The 20993-nt window shown below is 39.5% G+C and overlaps 1 protein-coding gene across 50 annotated transcripts in view; it reads left to right on the top strand.

The window, feature by feature from the left end:
- Nucleotides 1-20993, top strand: part of CDC42BPA (CDC42 binding protein kinase alpha) — a 320030-nt gene that overhangs the window by 164422 nt on the left and 134615 nt on the right. For all 50 annotated transcript variants that reach the window (XR_011996311.1, XR_011996312.1, XR_011996310.1 and 47 more), the window contains exons 10-11: nt 1503-1669; nt 10337-10459. Coding sequence is in view for 44 of the 50 variants with exons in the window: in XM_072732749.1 (XP_072588850.1) it covers nt 1503-1669; nt 10337-10459 (290 nt within the window). In the remaining 6 variants the exon portion in view is untranslated. The remainder of the gene's footprint in view (nt 1-1502; nt 1670-10336; nt 10460-20993) is intronic.

Here is a 20993-nt window from a genome sequence, read left to right as displayed (position 1 = left end):
CGTGTATCACCTGCCTGCCTCTGGCCCTGAGCACTCGTCTGTGTGGATGATACTGGGGGTGGAGGGACTCCCAGTCAGCCCTGTCTCACTTGTCTCATCTGGTTTGTTGTGGCTTCTTCCCATCACAACACTTCCGTCTCTTAGCTTCCAGAGCACTTGCCTGACTTCTTACCTTTCTGGCCACTCCTTCTCTGTCTCTGCATCTGATGCCTTCTGATCTCCTGATCTCTTGTGCCCCACGGCTTAGTCTTGGGTCCGTTTCCATTTATACTGTGGTGCATTCCCAGATACTTGCTGTTGCCCTCTGACTGTGAGACTCTTCTGCTCTCTCCTACTTAAAATCTCTCTGAACTATCTCCTTCACATGTTTATAATCTAGTCTCTTAGATTTCTCTGAACCTGTCTGGTCCTGCTAAAAGATAAGTCAGGGGCAGCCTGGGTGGCTCAGCGGTTTAGCGCTGCCTGCAGCCCAGGGCGTGATCCTGGAGACCCGGGATCCAGTCCCACATCGGGCTCTCTGCATGGTGCCTGCTTCTCCCTCCGCCTGTGTCTCTGCCTCTCTCTCTCTCTCTCTGAATAAATTTAAAAAAAAATTAAAAAAAAAAAGTCAGAACGTGTCACTTCCCTGTTCAGGATGAATCCCCACTGCCCCCCAATTCCAGTGGCTTGTATCTTAATCCAACATTCTTAACAGGACCCTGCATGACTGGCTCACTTTATCTTTGTTTCCCACTACTCTTGACCTTGCTGATTGCACTCGAGCCGCATACATCTCTTTCTGGCCTATGAACATGTCATACTCACTCTTGTCTCAGGGCTTTTACTTCTGTTCCATCTGCCTGGAATGCTCTTCCCCCCTGTTATTCCCTGGGTTGGTCCCCTTCCTCCCTCCTGACTTTATTCAACATTCCTTTCTGAGTGATAGCCTCCTGGCCACTTTTTCTAGATTTATTTCTTCCCCCTCATACTTCACCTCTCCTCTGCAGCTTTTCTCCCTAGCATTCAGCACCATCTGATGCCCTGAATATTTTGCTTATTTATTTTGTTTTTCTCTGTTTCTGTCATGGGAGCATAAGTTGTAAATCGGGCAAGTGCCAATTTTGCTCACTGCTCAATGTCCAGCACTTCAAATATTTTTAGCTAAATTGTATTGAATTAAAGGAAGCATTTCAATTTTGAGTCCAAATTCTGATGAAGAGGACCATGTGTGTGCTTCTGACTCCTGTTTCACTTACATGGTCACCTTGTTTTCAGTGAACATCATTTTATAATATGCAGTTATTGAAATAAAAAAATAATTGGGACTACTTTTCATTTTTTAAAAATGCTTCTAAAAAGTGGTTTGTGTTGAGTTTTGCCAACAGTGTGTTTTCCTGTCTCCCGAGATGGCTACCTGTAGCTAGGTATTAAAGTCCATGTTTTAAACAGACAGCTGCAGGAGGCTCTCTTTGCTTCTTTGGACTTTCTCTTCTGTGTGAACTCACATTTGTCTGTTTCTTCAGTGTTCTTTCTGATCGGAGCTGTTTACGGGTCACGGCTGGTCCTGCGTCCCTGGACCTTGACGTCAGTGTCCAGCGGACTCTAGACAACAACCTGGCCACTGAGGCATATGAGAGGAGAATTAAGCGCCTCGAACAGGAGAAGCTGGAGCTGAGTCGGAAGCTTCAAGGTAAGTATGTTATAACGATGGCGTCTTCCTTTTGGGGGCTGGACTCAGAGTTTGAAGAACTGTTGATTATGGGGGGTCACTGTATCTTGAGATTTTTGTATGAAGGTGAAACACATGCAATTGAATACACTTATGCAGAATACAAAGTAATACTGTTTATGTAGACTCATGATATGAGCAGTAACCCACAACAAATCGATCATCTCTCCTTGGGTATGTGTGCCTGGGAACACCCCCCTGGGAGAAGGAGATGGGGCTCATTGGGAGAAAGGAGCCCTTCCCATCCAGGGTAGCGCTCTGTGTCACTGTCTTATTTCCTTAGCCTGGCAAGCACAACTTCCTGGCAAACACTGGCCTTCTCTGCACGAGCACTCCTGTTGTGATACCTGATGACTGGAAACTGCACATGACTTCTCTTGGTCCCTTACACGTCCAAGAATCTTGTCCTCTGCCTGACCTCATCTGCTTGGGTCTTGACATTGCAGTATCTGAGATTCTTTATGAGTCTCCATTTCAAGCAAGCCCAGGATCTTTTCCTGTTGGTGGTGGGCTAGTTCCAGGCACCTCCTGCCTTCCTTCAGCTACACTGTCACCTATGCCTCATGCCAACCTTCAATGGATCCTCATGTCCATTGCTCTGTCTGTCCCACTCCCTTGCCTGCTAAGGTGCCTGCAACCACGTTTCTGGAGGTCTTGTACTTGGGACAGGCCAGGTACTGACTGGTGGCACTTCTGATTGACCTGCATGGGTCTCCAAGCGACTCTCAGGGAGCATTTCTCAGGCTGCACCTTTTACCTGTCAGCCTCTGACTGAGCTATTTGTCCCCCTCCTGACAGCTCTTTCTGCTTTTGGCTTCTGGGACACTTGAATCTCCTGGTTTTCTTTTTCCTCACAAACCAGTTACTCTGTCTTGCTTCCTGAGTTTTCCTGGACTCTCTGACCTCTGAATGTCCAGGTCCTGCAGAGTTGTCCAGTTTCTGACTGCTGAGAGCTACAACCTTCCAGGCATCATTAAGCCCTCTCCTTGTGTCACACCTCATGACTCATCTGCCAGCAAACCCTGGCAGCTCTGCCATCACAGAAGATCCAGAGTCTGATCACTGCTCACTCTGCAGCTACCACGCTGTTCGCATCACCACCACTGTCTCCTGCCTTCTCTTAAAGCTTTCTAGCTGCTTCCCTCACCTTACCTTGTTCCCTCTTCTCCCATTGCTCTTTCTGTTTCAGCCACCCTGGGTTCCTTGGCTGTTCTTTCCACAAACTGGGCATGTCCCCACCTCAGGGCCTTTGACCCATCTATTGCCCTGCCTTAAATTTTCTTCCTTTGGTGTTCACATGATTCATTCCCTTTCCTCCTTCAGGCTCCTCCTCGAGTGTTACCTTTCAGTGAGGCCTTCCCTGACCACTCTGTTTGAAACCTAATCTTGCTTTATCTCCAGCACTTACTGTCCCCCTTTCCTGCTGTATTTTCTCCAGAATAAAGGACATAACATACAATTTATTTTACTTCTATTGTGAATGAAGGAATGTATGTATAAATAATCAAAAAGCTTATAGCTTTTAAGAGAGAAAGAGTCAAAGTTTTACAATAAAGTTTTGCTGGTATACCAGTAGAGAAAAAAACTACAGACGTCAGTAAAACAGACTGCTTTCTATTTTTCAATAAGTTGCTAAGATCTGTGCATGTGTATTACTTCTTTTTTTGTGTATGTGTATTACTTCTTCCTTGCAAGTTGTTTGTTTTGATTTTTAATTAAATGTCTTTACCATATGTCATTGTGTAAATTTAAGATATACAACTTGTTAATTTGATACGTTTGTATACCGTAATGAGATTGTCACATTAGATAATGTGTGTACCCCTGTGTATAGTGTTTTTGTCCATATTATGACACTGCATTAGATCTCTGTGACTTATTTACTACCTGTTGTGAGTTGGTACCCTTAGACGAGATCAGTCTTATCCCCCCACTCCTGCCCTGTCCCCTGGTAACTACAGTTCTACTCTACTCTTTGTTTTTCACAAGTTTTTTAGATCTCATATATGAGTGACATCACATGTGCTTATCTTTCTCTCTGTGACTGAGCGTTGTGTGCTCATGGTCCATCCATCTGTATTGTCACAAATGGCAGGATACTGTCCTTTCTCACGGCTGACTAACATTCCATTGTGGACATATGCCCCCATGGGCCTTCAGATTGTTTCCATATCTTGGTTTTAGTGAATAATGCTTCAGTAAACATGGGGGCACATATATCTCTTTGAAACCCTGCTTTCATTTCCTTTGAGTATATAACCAGAGGTGGAATTTTTGGATGGTCTGGCAGATCAATTTTTAAGTTTTCTTTTTAAAGATTTTATTTATTTGTGAGAGACAGACAGAGAGAGAGAGAGAGAGGCAGAGACACAGGCAGAGAGAGAAGCAGGCTCCATGCAGGGAGCCTTACGTGGGACTTGATCCCAGGTCTCCAGGATCATGCGCTGGGCTGAAGGCGGCACTAAACCACTAAGACACCTGGGCTGCCCAATTTTTAAGTTTTTAAGGAAACTGCATAACGTTTTCAGTGCTGTTTGCACCGGTTGATATTCCCATCAGTTGCATACAAGGATTCCCTTTTCACTACATCCCTGTCAGCACCTATGACAGGTCATCTCTTGTCTTCTTCTTGATGGCTGTTCTGACAGGTATGAGCATTGTAACATTTCATTGTGGTCTGTTGTTTTTCTGGCCTGTTTTATTTGTTTCTGCTCTGAACCTTATTTTTTCTTCTCATTTGCTCACTTTGGGCTAATTTATTCTTTTTCTAGTTCCTTGAAGTGCAAATTAGATTAATTGAAATATTTCTAATTTCTTAATATGTACATTTGTTGCTTGAACTTTCTCTCAGAACTGCTTTAATCCATCCATTTGAACTTTCTCTCAGAACTGCTTTAATCCATCCATTCCACAGATTTGGTATGTTGTATTTTTGTTGTCATTTGAGAAACTTTTTATGTCTTTTTTTATTTCTTCGTTGACCCAGTAGTTGTTTAGAATATTTAATTTCCACATATTTGTAGATCTCACTTTCCTCTTGTTGATTTCAATTTCATACCATCATGGTCAGAAAAGATGATATAATTTCTTCTTATGTCCTATCATATGATCCGTCTTGAAGAATGTCCTGTGTGCACTTGAGAAATATGTGTATTATGCTGGTGGTGGGTAGAATATTCTGTAATACCTGTTAAGTCCATTTGTTCTAAAGTAGGGTCCGATTGCAACATTTCCTTGCTGATTTTCTGTCTGGATGGTTCATCCATTACTAATAGTGGAGTAGTGAAGCCACCTACCATTACTGTACTGTCTGTTTTTTCTTTAAGATCTCTTAGTATTTGCTGAATATATTCCAGTGCTTGGGTGTCATGAGTGTATATATTTATAATTATTATATCTTCTTAATATATTGATGCCTTCATCAGTATAAAATGATCTTTGTCTCATTACCATTTTTGGCTTGAAGTCCATTTTGTTTGATGTAGGTATGGCTGTTCTCACTTTTGATTTTCACTTGCTTGAATACTTGGAGTATTATCTTCCATCCCTTCACTTCGAGCCTATGTATATCTTCCAAGCCGATGAATGTCCTTTTAAGCAGCATATACTTGGGTCTTGTTTTTGTTTGTTTGTTTTTTAGAGAGAGAGTGTGCACATGCACAAGCAAGGGGAGGGGGAAGAGTAGAGGAAGAAGGAGAAAGAATCTTAAGTAGGCTCTGTGCGGAGCACAGGGCTCCATCTCATGACCCTGAGATCATGACCTGAGCTGAAATCAAGAGTAGGGTCTTAACTATGTGAACCACCCAGGCACCTCCTGGGGTTTTTGTTTGTTTATTTGTTTTTAATCCATCCAGCCACTCTGTACCTTTTTATTGGGAATTCAATCCATTTACATTCAGGGTGAGTATTGATATTTATTTAAGCACTTACTATTGCCATTTTATCTTTTGCCTTCTGGTTATTTTGTCTTTCCATTTTTTCTTTTTAACTTTTGTTTCTCTCTTTGCCATTTGGTGGTTTTCCGTGGTGATTTGCTTCTTTTCCTTTTTTTTATGTTTTGTGTTTCTGCTCTCAATTTTTGCCATGCGTTAACTATGAGGTTAGTATAAAATGTCTCCTAGATAAACCAATCGTTTCTCTGCTGAAAGCAACTTACCTTTATTCACCTATAATTCCATCCTTTTATGACTCCTTTTTTATATATCTGGTGTCACAATTTTATCTCTTTTTTGCTATGAATTTGTTACCAAATTATGATAGTTAAAGTTATTTTTTTAAGAGAGAGAGAGAACCCAAGCAAGGGGCAGAGGGGGCGGGGGGGCGGGCAAAGACAGAGAAGCAGACTCCCTACCGAGCATGGAGCCTGACTTGAGGCTCGATCCCAGGACTCAGAGATCATGAGCTGAGCCAAAGACAGATATTTAACCAACTGAGCTACCCAGGGACACCAATTATATTTTTAATGCCCCTTTCCTTTAGCATTTATGCTACAATTAGGTATGTAACGCTGTTCTGAAATGGAGTCACAGTTTTCTAATTCTGAATGTTTATCATCTTAATCAGAATTTTCTGTGCTTTCAGTTTTTCATTTCAGTTTTAAGAGCTCCTTTCAACACTTCTTGTAAGGCAGGCCTGGTGATGGTGAACCCCCTCAGCTACTGTCTGTCTGTCTGGCCTTTATCTCTCTTCATATTGGAAGGATAGCTTTGCTGGATGGGATATTCTTGGCCTGGGTGTTTATGTCAGTCCTCTGGATGTGTCATTCCCCTCTCTCCTGGTCTGTAGTCTCTGCTGAGATATCTGCTGATACTCTCATGAGTGTATATCACATCCTTTTTCCCTGGTTGCCTTTAACATTCTTTACCATTGACTCTTGACAGTATTGTTATAAGATGTGTTAGTGAAAGTCCTTTTATATTGAGTTAGGAAGGTGTTCTGTTTAGGTGTGTGGACTTGTGTGTTTAGTTCTCTCCCTAGTTTTGGGAAGTTCTCAACTATTATGTCTTATATAACCCTCCCTGTGATATCCCCATTTTCCTTATGCTTGGCTGTCTAATAGAGTAGAATAACTCTTGTAGCATTTCTTCGCTTTTAAAAAATCTCAGTTCTTCCTCACAGAGTCTCCCTTCCATCCCATCTACTCTCTCTAGTGCTTTCTAGGGCATCTCATATATTGAGTCCTTCAGCTCCACAATTTTTGTTTTTTTTTCTCAGAATTTTAACTTCTTTCATTAATTTTATTCCTGAGTTCATTGAATTGCTTTTCTGAGTTTTCTTGTAGGTCATTGAATCTCTTTATAACTGCTATTTTTGAATCTTTTATCAGTGAGAACACCGTGTTTCGTGTCTTTGAATTTGATTGCTGGAGAATAGTCCTTTTCTTTTTGTGAGACCTTATTACTGTGATTTTTTTTCATAATGTATCATGAAATGTACCTGTGCTGTCACATTTAGAGTTTGCTAGCAAACAGCTTTCCTGTTTAGGTAGTTTTTCTCCCTGGATTCGATTCTAAGGGAGGGTTCAGCAGGTTGTCAATCAGAAGCCTTTGTTTTGTTTTCCAGAAGGTGGCGCCATAGCACAAGTTTTTAGTTTCTCTTGGCGCTCTGTCTAACCCAGAATGGAGCTAGGACAAGGCTGGTTTGCAGTTTTCAGAACTCAGCCTACCTTTGGTTTCCAAATACCACAAAAGGAGATCTGGACAAAGCCTGGCTGGGGCTCTCTCTTCCTCAGTCTGTCAATTGTGGAAAATTTATTCTGCCCTTATGTCTCCTACCTCATGACATTTCTTTATCTGGCAAATGTGTTGATGGGGAGACTGACCATGTATTTGAGACAGACTCTTTTCCTTGGGCAAGACTTTTATTTCTGAAATACTCTAATACTGGAGGAGACTTCAGTCTGAATTTTAGAAGCTACTAACTTCCTATGCAGTTCTCCAGATACAACAAATGGACCACGATGAAAACAGCACCACATATTTAGGGATCTCGAAGTTTCCAAATTATTTCGGCAGCCCCACCCATTCTCCAGAAGTTGTCCTGTGTTTTTACTCCAGCATGATATCCCTCAGTTTAGGGCAACTTAGAGTCTAAGCCTGCTTACAGAATTGGGTAAAATTGATACGTCAGAGGCAGCTGCCAGAGTTCCCACCTCAGAAGGTCCATCCCCCTCTGTTTTATTGTACTTGGTCCTCTTTGCTTTCTTAGATACATGACTTCTTTAAAAATAAGATTTTTGCAAGTCACATATTTTTACTTTTTGTGGTTGGAGTGATAGACCAGGTGCTTCCTATTCCTTCCTATTCTGAATGAGAAATTCTTATATACCAGGCTTTTTTGATGTTTTGAATTATCATGTTCTTAGAAACTATCATTATCTGTGATTGGTATCATTTGCACAAAGCAAGCATAATGAAAGTGTGGGATCATTGCCTTTTTGTATTAACTCCTGTTTCATGCAGTGGCATAGGTTTTCATTCAAGCTGCTTCATGCATTTGTCAGCTATTTTTTGAACACTGATGACCCAGGGCCTGTTCTACACATGACTAGGGAGGTAACAGTGAGCAGAGAAAGAGAAAAATACTTGCCCATGCAGTGCTTACATTCTACTTTGAGGAGACAGATGCCAAATCAAATACAGAGCAAGACCATCAGCTGAGAATGAGGAAAGTGGGGAGTGTATTAGATTATTGACAAGAAAAAGAGAATATGTGGAACGAATAAATGGTCTAGGGACACAGCCGAGGACTGCCAGTCATGCCAAGCTGTTTGATGCCAGTAGACCTGAATTTGAGGTGACTGTGTTTTCTTCAGCCACTTTGTCAGCTTCTGGGGTGGGAGCACAAGTCAGAGAGTCAGAGTCCGCCAAGATTGGGGCCTTCTAGGGTGGCTGTAATGGAGGAGAAGAGGTCAAAGAGGTGCAAGGTCTGTGCACAAAGCAGGTATTGTAGTGATAGACCATGGAATCCAACCTGGGTAAGTAAGGAAGAAAAGAGAAAAAAACTGATTAACCTTAGGACAGTGGATTTGATCTCTTGGTGGGAATGAAGCATCGCTGAAGTGATCCCTGGAGTAAGCACCTGTAAAGATAAGAGATAGAGAATGGTGTACTTGAAATCAAGATTTAGGAGGCCATATATAGTTTTTAAGTAATGGAAAATTGTACAGTAGCATTTCTCACTAGGTGGACTGCTAGCATTTGGGGCAAGGAGATTCTTTGATGGGGGAGACTGTTCCACATTTTGTAAGATACTGAGCTTTCTTGGTTCCCAGACACTGAATACACTTAGCCATCTCCTAGCTACACCAGTGTCAACACCCCTCGCTCCCCTCTATACACACACATACACATTTCTAAGTTCCGACGACTTGAGAATCACGGGTCTAGAGTGTGACCAGTAGATTTGGTGGTTTTTCTGGAGAGAGGTCAACCAGCTAGGTTGTTTTGGGCTGCAAATCATAGAATTCTTAAATAATAAGGATTTATTATCTCATGTAGGGAGTCAGAAGTAGACTGTGCCAATACTGGGGTTAGCTTCTCTATGATTCTCATGGCTTTCCTCTCATGATTCTACCATACTGCTAAAATTCCCGGCTTCTTGTCTGCACACATGTAGAGACCAAAAGAAGCAGGTTCACTTCATTCATTCATCTCTCACTGTGTAGAAGATTTATACCTTTCCAGGAAGCCTTCCGGTGGACTTCTTTTCTAGGAACTATTAATACTCACTGGGTCACATCCCTAATTCTTAACCAGTACTGGCAACATAGAATGGGTCCACCATGATTGATTTAAACTATCTTCCAAAAAAAAAATAAAAATAAAAAAATAAACTATCTTCCAATTTGGCCAGCCTACCTTGTCAATGCACATTGTAACCTGATACCTGCATTTGGTTCATGAGCAGGAGGGCAAAAACCCCAGCAGTGTCTACATGGGGGATATGTGTGCCTAAGAAGCTAGAGTGTTGGATGGATTGTCTATTTTGATGTTAAAGTCACTAAGAATAATAAGGGTTGTAATGAAAAGAAGGGCAGTGAACAATATGTGAAATTGTTAGTCAAAGACAGAATAAGAAAAACAATAGATGATAACTCCAGCAGACAAGTAATGGGCATTTTAGCAGACTGGGATTTACAGGGTAGACAGAGGTAGCAAAGAGGAGCCAGGATGCCTACCCACCTCCAAGTCCTGCAGGAGGTGGAATCTAGGAGAAAAAGTAGCTGTTACTCGTGTCAACTGGCTATTTTTATATCTCCCTGTTTCTACTCCCAACCTACCTACCTTTCTTTCTTTCTTTCTTTCTTTCTTTCTTTCTTTCTTTCTTTCTTTCTTTCTTTCTTTTTGAGAGAGGGGAGAGTATGTGTGCACATGCATGTGCAGTGTTTGAAACAGAAAATCTCATGTTAGTAGGCAGATCCTTTCCTATGTCTATTATACTTTTAAAAAAAAACATGCATTGGAGTTTTGAGACCTAATTGTGATGTATTTATATGCTTTTTGTCAATGGGTAGATGTTTTGATCAGTATAATTACATTTTTTCTCTAGAAATAAATATATTAGTTTTAAAAAACTTGAAGTATGACCATATTTCTCATTTTTTCTTCTGTTCTCCTCTTTTTGAAGAGTCAACACAGACTGTCCAAGCTCTACAGTATTCAACTGCTGATGGCCCACTAACAGCAAGCAAAGATTTAGAAATAAAAACCTTGAAAGAAGAAATTGAAAACCTAAGGAAACAAATAAGAGGTAAATTTCTGTGATTCACTATTAATTCAGTTGAGTAGGTTTTTCAAAAAATGTTTTATTGACACAAAACATTTATTGGGTACCTGTCATGTGTTATGTGATGGGAGCTCTGTGGCACTGAGGGAAGAGCAAGTAAGAATGTTTTCTGCCTGAGGTGCCTATCGGGGCTCAGTCAGTTGAGCGTCCAACTCTTTATTTCAGCTCAGGTCATAAGATTAAGCTCTGCACTGGTCTCTGTGCTGGACGTGGAGCCTACATAAGATCCTCTCTCTCCCTCTCCCTCTTGCCTTCCACCCTTGCACATGTGTGCTGTCTCTCTCTTTCAAAAAAAAAAGTTTCTGCTTTCAACGAGCTCATGTTTTGATCTGGGGAAAAAATAGTTTTTGCAATACTATGAAAAAGCTGTAAGAAAAAGAAGCATAGGTACATGGAGAATACTTAGGAGGGGCACCTAACCATGGTTTAAGTTAACAAAGATGATGTTTTGGAAGACCTATTAGTTTGTGACATTTAGTTGGGATTTTTCTGGCATAGCATAGATATGAATAGGGGAAGGAGTGTAAGGAGTGAGGAAGGACAGTGTAGATAAGGGAACTACATGTATGCTGACATCAAGGCATGTGAAAATTTATTTTCTCTGTAATAGTTACTTTCAGCATATTGATGAGATTTAATTAAAATTAATTTGGGCAACTGTTGATATGCCTGTTACATCCATTCATGCACTTATTCTGCTCATTCAGCAAGTATTTTTTGAGCATCTACTGTGTGCCAGGTGTTGTTTTAGGCTCTTGGAATTTGGTACCAAACAAAATGACAAAAATCTTTGTTTTTGCTGAAGTGGAAGCCTCACAACAGACATAGAACAGGAACAGTATAACTTTGTACATGATATAGTATGTTAAAAGGTGGGAAATACTTAAAAATAGAGCAGAATAAGGAGAATGGGTCAGATGTAGAAGATGAGGAATTCTATAATTTTCAGTAGGGTAGTCTGGGTGTAAGCCTCATGGAGGAAGTGACATGTGAACAAAACCTTGAAGAAGATGAGAACTTAGCCATGCATTTAAATGGGAAACATGTTCCAGGCAGAAGAGCTAGCCAGTGCAAAGGCCCTGGAGTCAGAATGTGCCTCATGAGTGCAGTTAGAACCAGAGGACAGACAATATGGCTGGAGCAGGAGCAAGCAAGGGAGAGTGGAGGAGGTGAGACTAGAGAAGTAAAGGTCTGGGGAGCCTGACTGTTAAAGGTTCTTGGCTTTTTCTTTCAGTGTAATAGGAGCCTTTTGCAGGGTTTAGAAGCAAGGCACCTTACCAAAATATAAGAAGAGAGACAAGGAAAGGTACTAGTTTAGCTAGGATAGTTAGGCCTCCAGAAATACCATTTTAAGACCAAAATAAGTGATGGAGAAGAAAGAATCTGATAGAGTCTCTTTTATAAAAAGGACTGTTTAAAATACCATGTTAATACTTTGCTTGAATATACATGGAGCTCTTGAATTTGGTAATTTATGCTGTTCTATTTTTTGTAAGTGGCTCCCTTCCTAAGAGAGATCCATTTATCAAATTTCTGTAGCTTTATCTTCCCAAAATTAAGATAGATTAGGAAAATGATAAGCAGAATCCTTTGCTTTGCTATCAATACTAAAGCATCAATAGCAATGAATGTGTTAGAATTCTTGGACACTGAAGAAGGAGTAGACCAGCTGGGACTGTCAGTGATTTATCTTCAAAGAGGTAGTATGGATTGGGATGATTTACTCATAGGCCCATCTTTCTTACTAACTCTAAGAGGGTTTTTTTTTTTTTTAAGCTCTAAGAGGGTTTTTATTTTATTTTAATTGATTCCTTAGGATTTTCTGGGCTGATCTTCATGCATCTGCAAACAGGAACAGTTGTATTTTTGCCTGTTTGATCTCTGTGCTTTTTATTTCCTTTTATTGCACTGGCTAGAACTTGCAACATATGTTGAGGAAGAGAGCTGATAACAGACATCCTGGCTTTCTTAGGGGGTAAAGCATACAGGGTAATGTTAGCTAGGGTTTTTTTTTTTTTTTTTTTTTTTATTGATGCTCTTTACCAAGTAAGAAGTTCCCATATATTCCTATATCTCTCAGGGTTTTTATCACAAATGGTGTTGAAATTTGTCAAATATTTTTTCTGCATTTATTGATGTGAATATGTGATTTTTTTTTCTTTAGCCTGTTAATATGATGAATTAGATTGATTGATTTTGAAATACTGAACCAAACTTATATCCCTGGAATATACACATCACTGGTCATGGTGTTTATTTTTATATATTACTAAATTTTATTCCTAGTATTTTGTGAAGAATTTTTGCATCTGCATGTGTGAAAAATGTTGGTCTTTGGCTCGCTCTTTCTTTCTTTCTTTCTTTCTTTTTCTTTCTTTTGCCTTTGTTTTTGTTCTTTTGGTTTTTTGTTTGCTTATTGAGATATAATTGACATACAACATTATATGAGTTTTAGGTGTACATATAATGATTCAATATTTGTATTGTGAAATGATCACCACAGGAAGTCCACATAACATCCATCAGTACATATAGTTACAGAATTGTTTTCTTGTGATTAGAAATTTTTAAGAGCTACTATCTTAACAACTTGTAAATGTATAGTATGGTAGTATTAACTATAATCCTTGTGCTGTACATCACATTTCCAAGACTTACTTATTATTTAAGGAAGTTTGTACCTGTTGATCACCATTCCCCCTTAACTCACCCTGTTCGCCTTTGCAACCACCAATCTGTTCTCTGAGTTCAGATTCCACATATAAGTGAGATCATACAGTATTTGTCTTTCTTTGACTTACTTCAATTAGCATAATCTCTCAAGGTTGTTGCAATTAACAAGGGATTCATTTCAATGACTCAGTAATATATCACTGTACATATGCCCCACATTTTCTTTATCCATTTCTCTGTCTATGGACATTTAGTTAGATTGCTTCTGTGTCTTTACTATTGTGAATGATGCTGTACCAAACATCTTTTCAATTCACTGTTTTTGTTTTCTTTGGATAAATACTCAGAAGTGGAATTTCTGGATCCTATGGTGGTTCTATTTTTTAATATTCACAGGAGCCCCCTTTCTGTTTTCCATAGTGGCTGCATCAACTTACATTTCCAACAGTGCACAAGTGTACAAATATTCATTTTTATGTATATCCTTGCCAGAGCTTGTTATTTCTTGTTTTTAGAGTGACAGCCATTCTGACAGGTGCAAGGTGATCTCTGACTGTGGTTTTGATTTTCATTTCCCTGGTAATTTATGATATTAATATCTTTTCATGTATCTGTTAGCCATCTATATGTCTTCTCTGGAAAAATTGTCCACTCAGATCCTTTGCCCATTTTTTAAATTGGATTTTTTGTCAGATATATGATTTGCAATTATTTTTTCCCTTCTGTTGGTTGCCTTATTTTGTTGATGGTTTCCATTGCTGTTCAGAAGTAAGTTTGATGAAGTCCCACTTGTTGATTTTTGCAGTTGGTACCCCTTGTCTGGCTGTGGTATCATTGTAATGCTGGCCTTATAAAGTGACTTTGAAAGTATTCCCTCCTCCTCCATTTTTTAGAAGAGTTTGAGAAGGACTGATATTAATTCTTCTTAAAATGTTTGGTAGAATTCACCAATAAAACCATCAGGTCCTGGGTTTTCCTTTCATCATTCTTACTCATTACTGGTTTGTTCAGATTTTTTAATTTAATTTGGTCATACTTGGTTCTATGTTTCTGTAGATTTATCAGTTTCTTCTGGGTTACCCAGTTTGCTGGCATGTAATTGTTCATTGTAGTCTCTTAGGATCTTTGTATTTCTGTGATACCCATTTAAATGTTTTCTCTTTCATTTCTGATTTTGTTTATATGAGTCTTCTCTTTTTTTCAGTCTAGCCGAAATTTTGCCAATTTTGACTGTTCACAAAACAAGTTTCATTAATCTTTTCTTTTGTTTTCCTGATGTTTATTTCATTTACTGGTGCTCTGATCATTGTTAATTCCTTTCTTCTGCTAACTTAGGTTTAGTTTGTTGTTTTTCTAGCTGCTTGATATATACAGTTAGGTGTTTGAGATCTTTCATTTTTTAATGTAGGTGTTTATTACCATGAACTTTTTTTTAGAACTGCTTTTGCCATATTCCATAAGTTTTGGTTTATAGTGTGTCCACTTTCGTTTGTTAAAAATATTTTTTAATTCCCCTTTTAATTTCTTTTTGTGATCCATTCAGGGAGTGTTCTGTTCAATCTCTACATTTTTATGAGTTTTTCAGTTTCCTCCTTTATTGACTTCATTTGTAAATTGGTGGTTTTCTGTAGTATTATGCTTTGATTCCCTTCTCTTTATCTGTTGTATAGCTACTATAGTTGTTTGCTTTTTGGTTATCATGAGGCTAATACAAAATACCTTAGTTATAACGAGCTGATACCAATGTATGTTGATACCAATTGCTCCCTATTTATTGCATAATTGCTTTAAGTATTTTTTTTTGAAGATTTTATTTATTCATGAGACACAGAGAGAGAGAGAGAGCAAGAGAGGCAGAGACACAGGCAGAGGGAGAAGCAGGCTCCATGCAGGGAGCCCGACATGGGACTCAATCCTGGGACTCCAGGATCATGCCCCGGGCTGTGAAGGCAGGCATTAAACCCGCTGAGCCACTCAGGGATCCCAAGTATTTTTTCTTTATATGTTTTAGAAGCACATCAGACAAGGTTATACTGTTTCCTGCAACTGTGAAATATGATTTAGAGAACTTTAGAGGAGGAAAAAAATCCCTGTGGATTTACCCATATTTTTCTATACCATCCTCACTTGCTTGCTTTCTGATATATTTTGCTGAGCTACTTGTTCTGTTATTTATTTTCTGTTTAGATAATTTCCTTAAGCCATTTTTTAAAGATACCCCTGCTATCAGCAAATTCTCTTAGCTTTTATTCATCTGAGAATGTCTTAATTTTTTCTTTATTACTAAAGAATATTTTTGCATAGCGTGTTGGATTAATAGTTACTTTGTTTTAGCATCTGAAAAATACTGTACCACTTTCTTAGGACTCCCTGGTCTTTGAAGAGAAATTCACTGTCATTCTGAGTATTTTTTCTTTTATCTAAAGTATTGTTTTTCTCTGGTTGCTTGCAAGGTTCTTCTCCTTTTATAGTTTTCTGATGTGTAATGGTGTGTTTTTGCATGGATTTTTTTGGGTTTATTCGGTTTGGGATTTGTTCTTCTGAAATCTGTACGTTCATGTGTCTTGCTAAATTTGGGATGTTTTTAGACCTAACTTCTTTGAGTACTTTTACAGACCTGCCTACTTTCTCTTTTCTTTCTGGGACTCTGAAGATATGGATGTTAGATCTTTTGTTATCAACCCACAAATCTTGGATCTCACAAATCTTGGTTCATTTTTGTTTTCATTCCATTATTTCTCTGCTGTTCAGATTGGCCAGTTTCTACTGTCTTATCTTCCATTTCACTGATTCCTCTGATCCCTCCTTTGTACTGTTGAATACATCTACCCAGATTTTTGTCTTATTTATTTCTAAAATTTCTGTTTTGTTTTTTTTTGTAAACTTCTGTTTCTTTGCTGAGACTTCCTGTAGCTTTACTTGGCTCTTCTGTTTGTTAATTTCTTTCAGATACATTCATAACTGCTCAGTGAAGCATTTTTATCATAACTTTATAATGTCTTGTCAGATATTTCTTGTTTTCTTTTTTGAGATTTTGTTTATTTGCTTTAGAGAGAGAGGGCAGGTGAGCAGGGGGAGGGGCAGAGGGAGAAGGAGAATCTCAAGCAGGCTCCACACTCATCAGAGCTGGACATGGGGCTCAGTCTCAGACCCTGAGATCATGACCTGAACCAAAATCAAGAGTTGGAGGCTTAACCGACTGAACCACCCAGACACCCCTTGTCAGATATTTCTAGCATCTCTACTATTTTAGTGTAGCATCCGTTGATTTTCTAATCTCATTCAAGTTGAAATTTTCCTGGTTCCTGATAGGATGAGTGATTTTCAATTAGTGATTCTAGATTTTGTTTAAGCCTTCCATTTTTAGTTTGCTTCTCCTTGACACCCCTCCAGCAGTGGTGGATTGCCAGGTTGAGGTAAAAAAAAAAAGCTCAGTATTGCCACTTGGCCTCCCTTCACATCTAAGAAGGTCTCCTCATTATTCCTGGAAGGAATGGGGTGTTCTAGGCCCCCATCTGGTTTCTACTGACACTGTGGTAGGCATGGCCTTAGTACCCCTGGGCAGTGGTGGAAGTTCTCACTTCTTCTGACACCACCCCAGGGTGGGGACGGTGGAGAACCTCATTACTGTTGGTGGGGGCGGACATGCTAGTTGGCCACGTGGTCTCCACTGACCCTACATGTGGGACAGTCTTGTTACCAACTGGTGGAGTTGAAAATCCTGGCCCTTTACCAGTCCCCCTCTGGATACCTGCACAGCGTGTTGGGGCACTTTGTTCCAGCCTTATGTGATTGGAAATATGTCACATGTCCTTTGCTGACAGAAGTGTTCCTGGGGCAAGTTATCTCTGTGCTATTTAACCTGAGTAGAATGGTTCTGTCTGCTGAAAGTGTTCTGTCTTAGCGGTTTGCTCTTTTCCTGGTCCTTTGGGTAGAAAGAATAGGCTTTTGTTGGGGCTTGTTGGCATTCCTGGCTTTCTGGTTTCTGTAGCTCTGCGTCTGGGAAATAGAAATCAGAAAGAAAACCCAGGGAACATCCCACCATGTTGGTCCACATTCCCGACACCACTGTGTCACATTCCCTTGTCCTTGTCGGTCATCTTTTTTCTCCCCAAATTTCAGTTTTCTTATGTTTGTTTTATGTTAATATCCAGGAGTTTTAGTTGAATTTAATGGGAAGAGGGAAAGTGCATCTATTCCATCTTTCTGGAAGCAGAAGTCCCTAGAGTAAGCTCTTCAAGTGTAAATCTGGTCACTTCACAGCTTCAGCACACATGCTCAAATGTCTTCCAAGGATCCTCACAATTTCTGTGTTCTTTCCAAGGCCCTTCGTTATTGAGCATATTTGCCTCTCCAGCTTCAAGTCTTGTTACTACTGCCCAGCAGCTATGCCGCCATAGTGAAGTACTCTTAGTCTGCTCGCTCACCTTCAGGGTTTTCACATATTTTGTGTTGTTTTATCTCGTTTCTTTCTCCATGCCCTCTTGCTTCCTCCCTTCCTTCTTCGTTTATTCATTTTTGCTTGTTTGCTGGGAACACTTTACCTGGCACATTCACACTCCTCTGTGATATATTTTACCACTGACTTTTTTATTTGAATGTTGCTTTACTTCCATCACCTCACTGCTAGACTAAGCTTCTTGAAATTAGAAACTTTGACCCTTTTCATCACTGATATGTCTGAGTGTGTGGCAGACTGCTTGACATGTTAAAAAAAAAAAAAAAAACCCAAGTTGGTATTTGTGGATGAGTGAGTGACTAAGTGAAACTTTGCTCTTGGAAACCTCTGACTGCATCCTGAGACGTCTTCCTACATTGTGTCTCTACAGGCAGCTCCGCACTCTTCCCTTATGTATGAATCAGCAGTGCCCAGAGTCCTCCTAATGGAGAGATTGGTTACCATTGAACTCCTGGCACTTGGGATTTCCTTCTTTACTCCTGCCTTCTCCCTGAGCTCACGCTTACATGACTGCTCTTCACTCCGTGTGTTTCAGCCTCTCCTGGGACTGGGACAGAACCAGTGAAAACAACATTGAGGGAAAGGGAAATCTTTTTAGTATTCTTCTTTCTCAGCCTCTCTTTTCTTGGTCAGGTGCTATTCTCTGCACCATGATTCCATTCCATCTCTCCAGTATCATCTGTTCATTTTTAAGCCCTTTTCTTTTTTAAAACCTTTTTTTATTGAGGTAAAATGTAAGTAACATAAAAATTAGCATTTTAACCACTTTTAAGTAACAGATCAGTGACATTAAACACATTCACATGCTGTACAGCCATCACCTGCTGTTTCCATGGCCTGTCATTTTCCCACTTGGAAACTCTCCACCCATCAGATGCCAGCTCCCCATTCCTCCCACCCACAGCCCCTGGCAATCCCATTCTCTTTTCTGTTCCTCTGAATTTGACAGCTCTAAGAGCCTCATGTACGTGCTGTCATAAAATATCTGTGCTTTTGTGGCTGGCTTATGTCACTTAGCGTAGTCTATTCAAAATTCATCCATGTTGTAGCAGGTGTCAGAATGACCTTCCTTAATAACAGCATCCTACTGTGTATGTATCAATACTCCATTTTGTTTATTCATTCATCTGCTTATGGGTGCTGGGATTGCTTCTCCCTTGTGTTTATTGTAAATAATGCTGAGGGTACCTGTATTTGTTCAGGTCCTTGCTTTCTCTTCTTTGGGGCATATAGCAAGAAGTGGCATTCCTGAATTTATATGGAAATTCTGTGTTTAATGTTTTTAGGAATTGCCATACTGTTTTCCATTTACATTCCCACCAGCAACATTCATTCATTCTTAATTCAATCCATAAACCTCTTTATGGAGTTGCTACTCTGTACCAAAAATTATAGTAGGTACCAAAGGCATAGTGATAAGGCTGAGGGTGATTATTATCTGTGTCTCATTCATTATTACACCCACGCTGCCTTAAACAGTTGATAATAAGAGCTAGAGATAGAGCACAGGCTCCCTAGGGACCTGCCTGATGAGTAGCCCTAACTATAGTCGTGGCTGTAAAGGAAAAGTGTCCAAATCACCTTCTAAATGATGTTCCTCTAGCTACTTCTTAAGCAGGATCTTTGTGTGAACAAATATGCATCATCAGTGTCTTTCTATCTTTTTCTTCCCTATGGCAATGTTTTACAAATATTTAAACTCCTGTAAGTTTATAATTACTTACAATTTCTTTTTAAAATCTGCTTTCCTCATCCCACTCTAAATTCCCAGGAGGGTAAGACAGAGTTTCCTTGTGTCATCCAACAGTCAGTCAGTACATACTTGTTGACCATCTGCTGATAAAAATAAAAATTCATACTCTCATTTAATATTTTTCCATGAGAAAATAGTTTCTTCCTAAATAAAATAATTCTCATAACCTGTAATGTACTTCTTAACTCCCTTTCTTATGTTGCCTTGAGATGAGTGGTTTGTGCCTCCACGTCCTGTCTCTTCAACACTAAGTTCTCTTTTTCTCTCTCCCTGTCTGGCTGTCTCTCTTGCATACACACTTCCCTATATCATGTAAGTAAAGGAGAAAGATAGTGAATGGAGGGAGGAGGTCGAAAATAGAGGAACCTGTTTTCCCCCATTGTGATTCAAAGTCAGATCTCCTCACATTTCAGAAGAGTTATGGATTATTTTAGGAGTAGGAGCATAAGGGAGAAGCTGTGACACTGTGTCCTTGTGGATCAGGGTGAGGTGCTTTGGTGGTTCTACTCCCCTGAGCACACCCACACTCCACTCTGAGTGATTCCCTGAGCTGCCATAACCTGCCACACAGTGTACATTTGATTTTCTGCTTCATTTATCATTTGAAGATTGTTACTCTTGTCTTCCTGAGTTGGTCATCTCCTTCAAAGCAGAGACCCTATTTTATATTTTTCTTAAACACTACACAGTGCAAAGAAAATTTATTTACTGTGTGTTGATCCATTATTAAATCCTTATTACTAAGAGATTGAATCTGATGATTGTATTAGCAGCAGTGAGTTAAGAACCTTTTTGTTGGGATGAGCTAATAACCCCCTTTGCTAGTACTGCTTCTTCTATTCACTAAAACTGTTTTTTAATTATTCATCTAAATGGCATGGTTCATCATGTTGCATGAGATATTTTTTGATAGTCTTGGAGGATTTCTCACAAAGTTTTGAACCATTCACTGTTTGTTATAGTGAAAGTAAACATTCCTGTACCTTAGCCATTTTAGAGTGGTTGGCGAAGTTTAGTGCATTCTGGACTTTTCTTGATTTGGGATTTTTATCTTTAGGGAATGCAAAATTCTGTGTATATCAAATACAAGTGTTCTACTTCTCTTCATATTGGAAGATTTTATAAATAATCAAGTGAGTTTTTCTTCAGCCTTTCTATGTGAAACATGAAAATGTGACATAAGATTCATATTATATACCTAACAACGCCATTGCAAAGCAGCCAAAGCAAAATGGCTGGGATAAAACTAGAATTTAACCTAAACTGAAAAAAGACAACCATCCTTGAAGGCTGTCAAAGTGGTCCCATGGAATCATTTTGCTGTAAACTTTTATGTAATGCAATTTTATGAAACACTGATTTCAGAAAGTTTTGTTTCTAACAAAAAGCAGCTGAGATAAGCAAATGACTCAATAATTTGCAAAAAAAAAACTTTAACATAACTGGGGAAGAGCTCTTTGGAGTGCAGAAAGGAGGTGGGCCATTTCTTCGACATGGATGGAACCGGAGGGTATTACGCTGAGTGGAATAAGTCAATTGGAGAAGGACAAACATTATATGGTCTCATTCATTTGGGGAATATAAAAAAATAGTGAAAGGGAATAAAGGGGAAA

Source organism: Vulpes vulpes, chromosome 13, assembly GCF_048418805.1.
Source record: "Vulpes vulpes isolate BD-2025 chromosome 13, VulVul3, whole genome shotgun sequence".
NCBI lineage: Eukaryota > Metazoa > Chordata > Mammalia > Carnivora > Canidae > Vulpes > Vulpes vulpes.
This window is presented reverse-complemented; position numbering and strand designations above follow the sequence as displayed.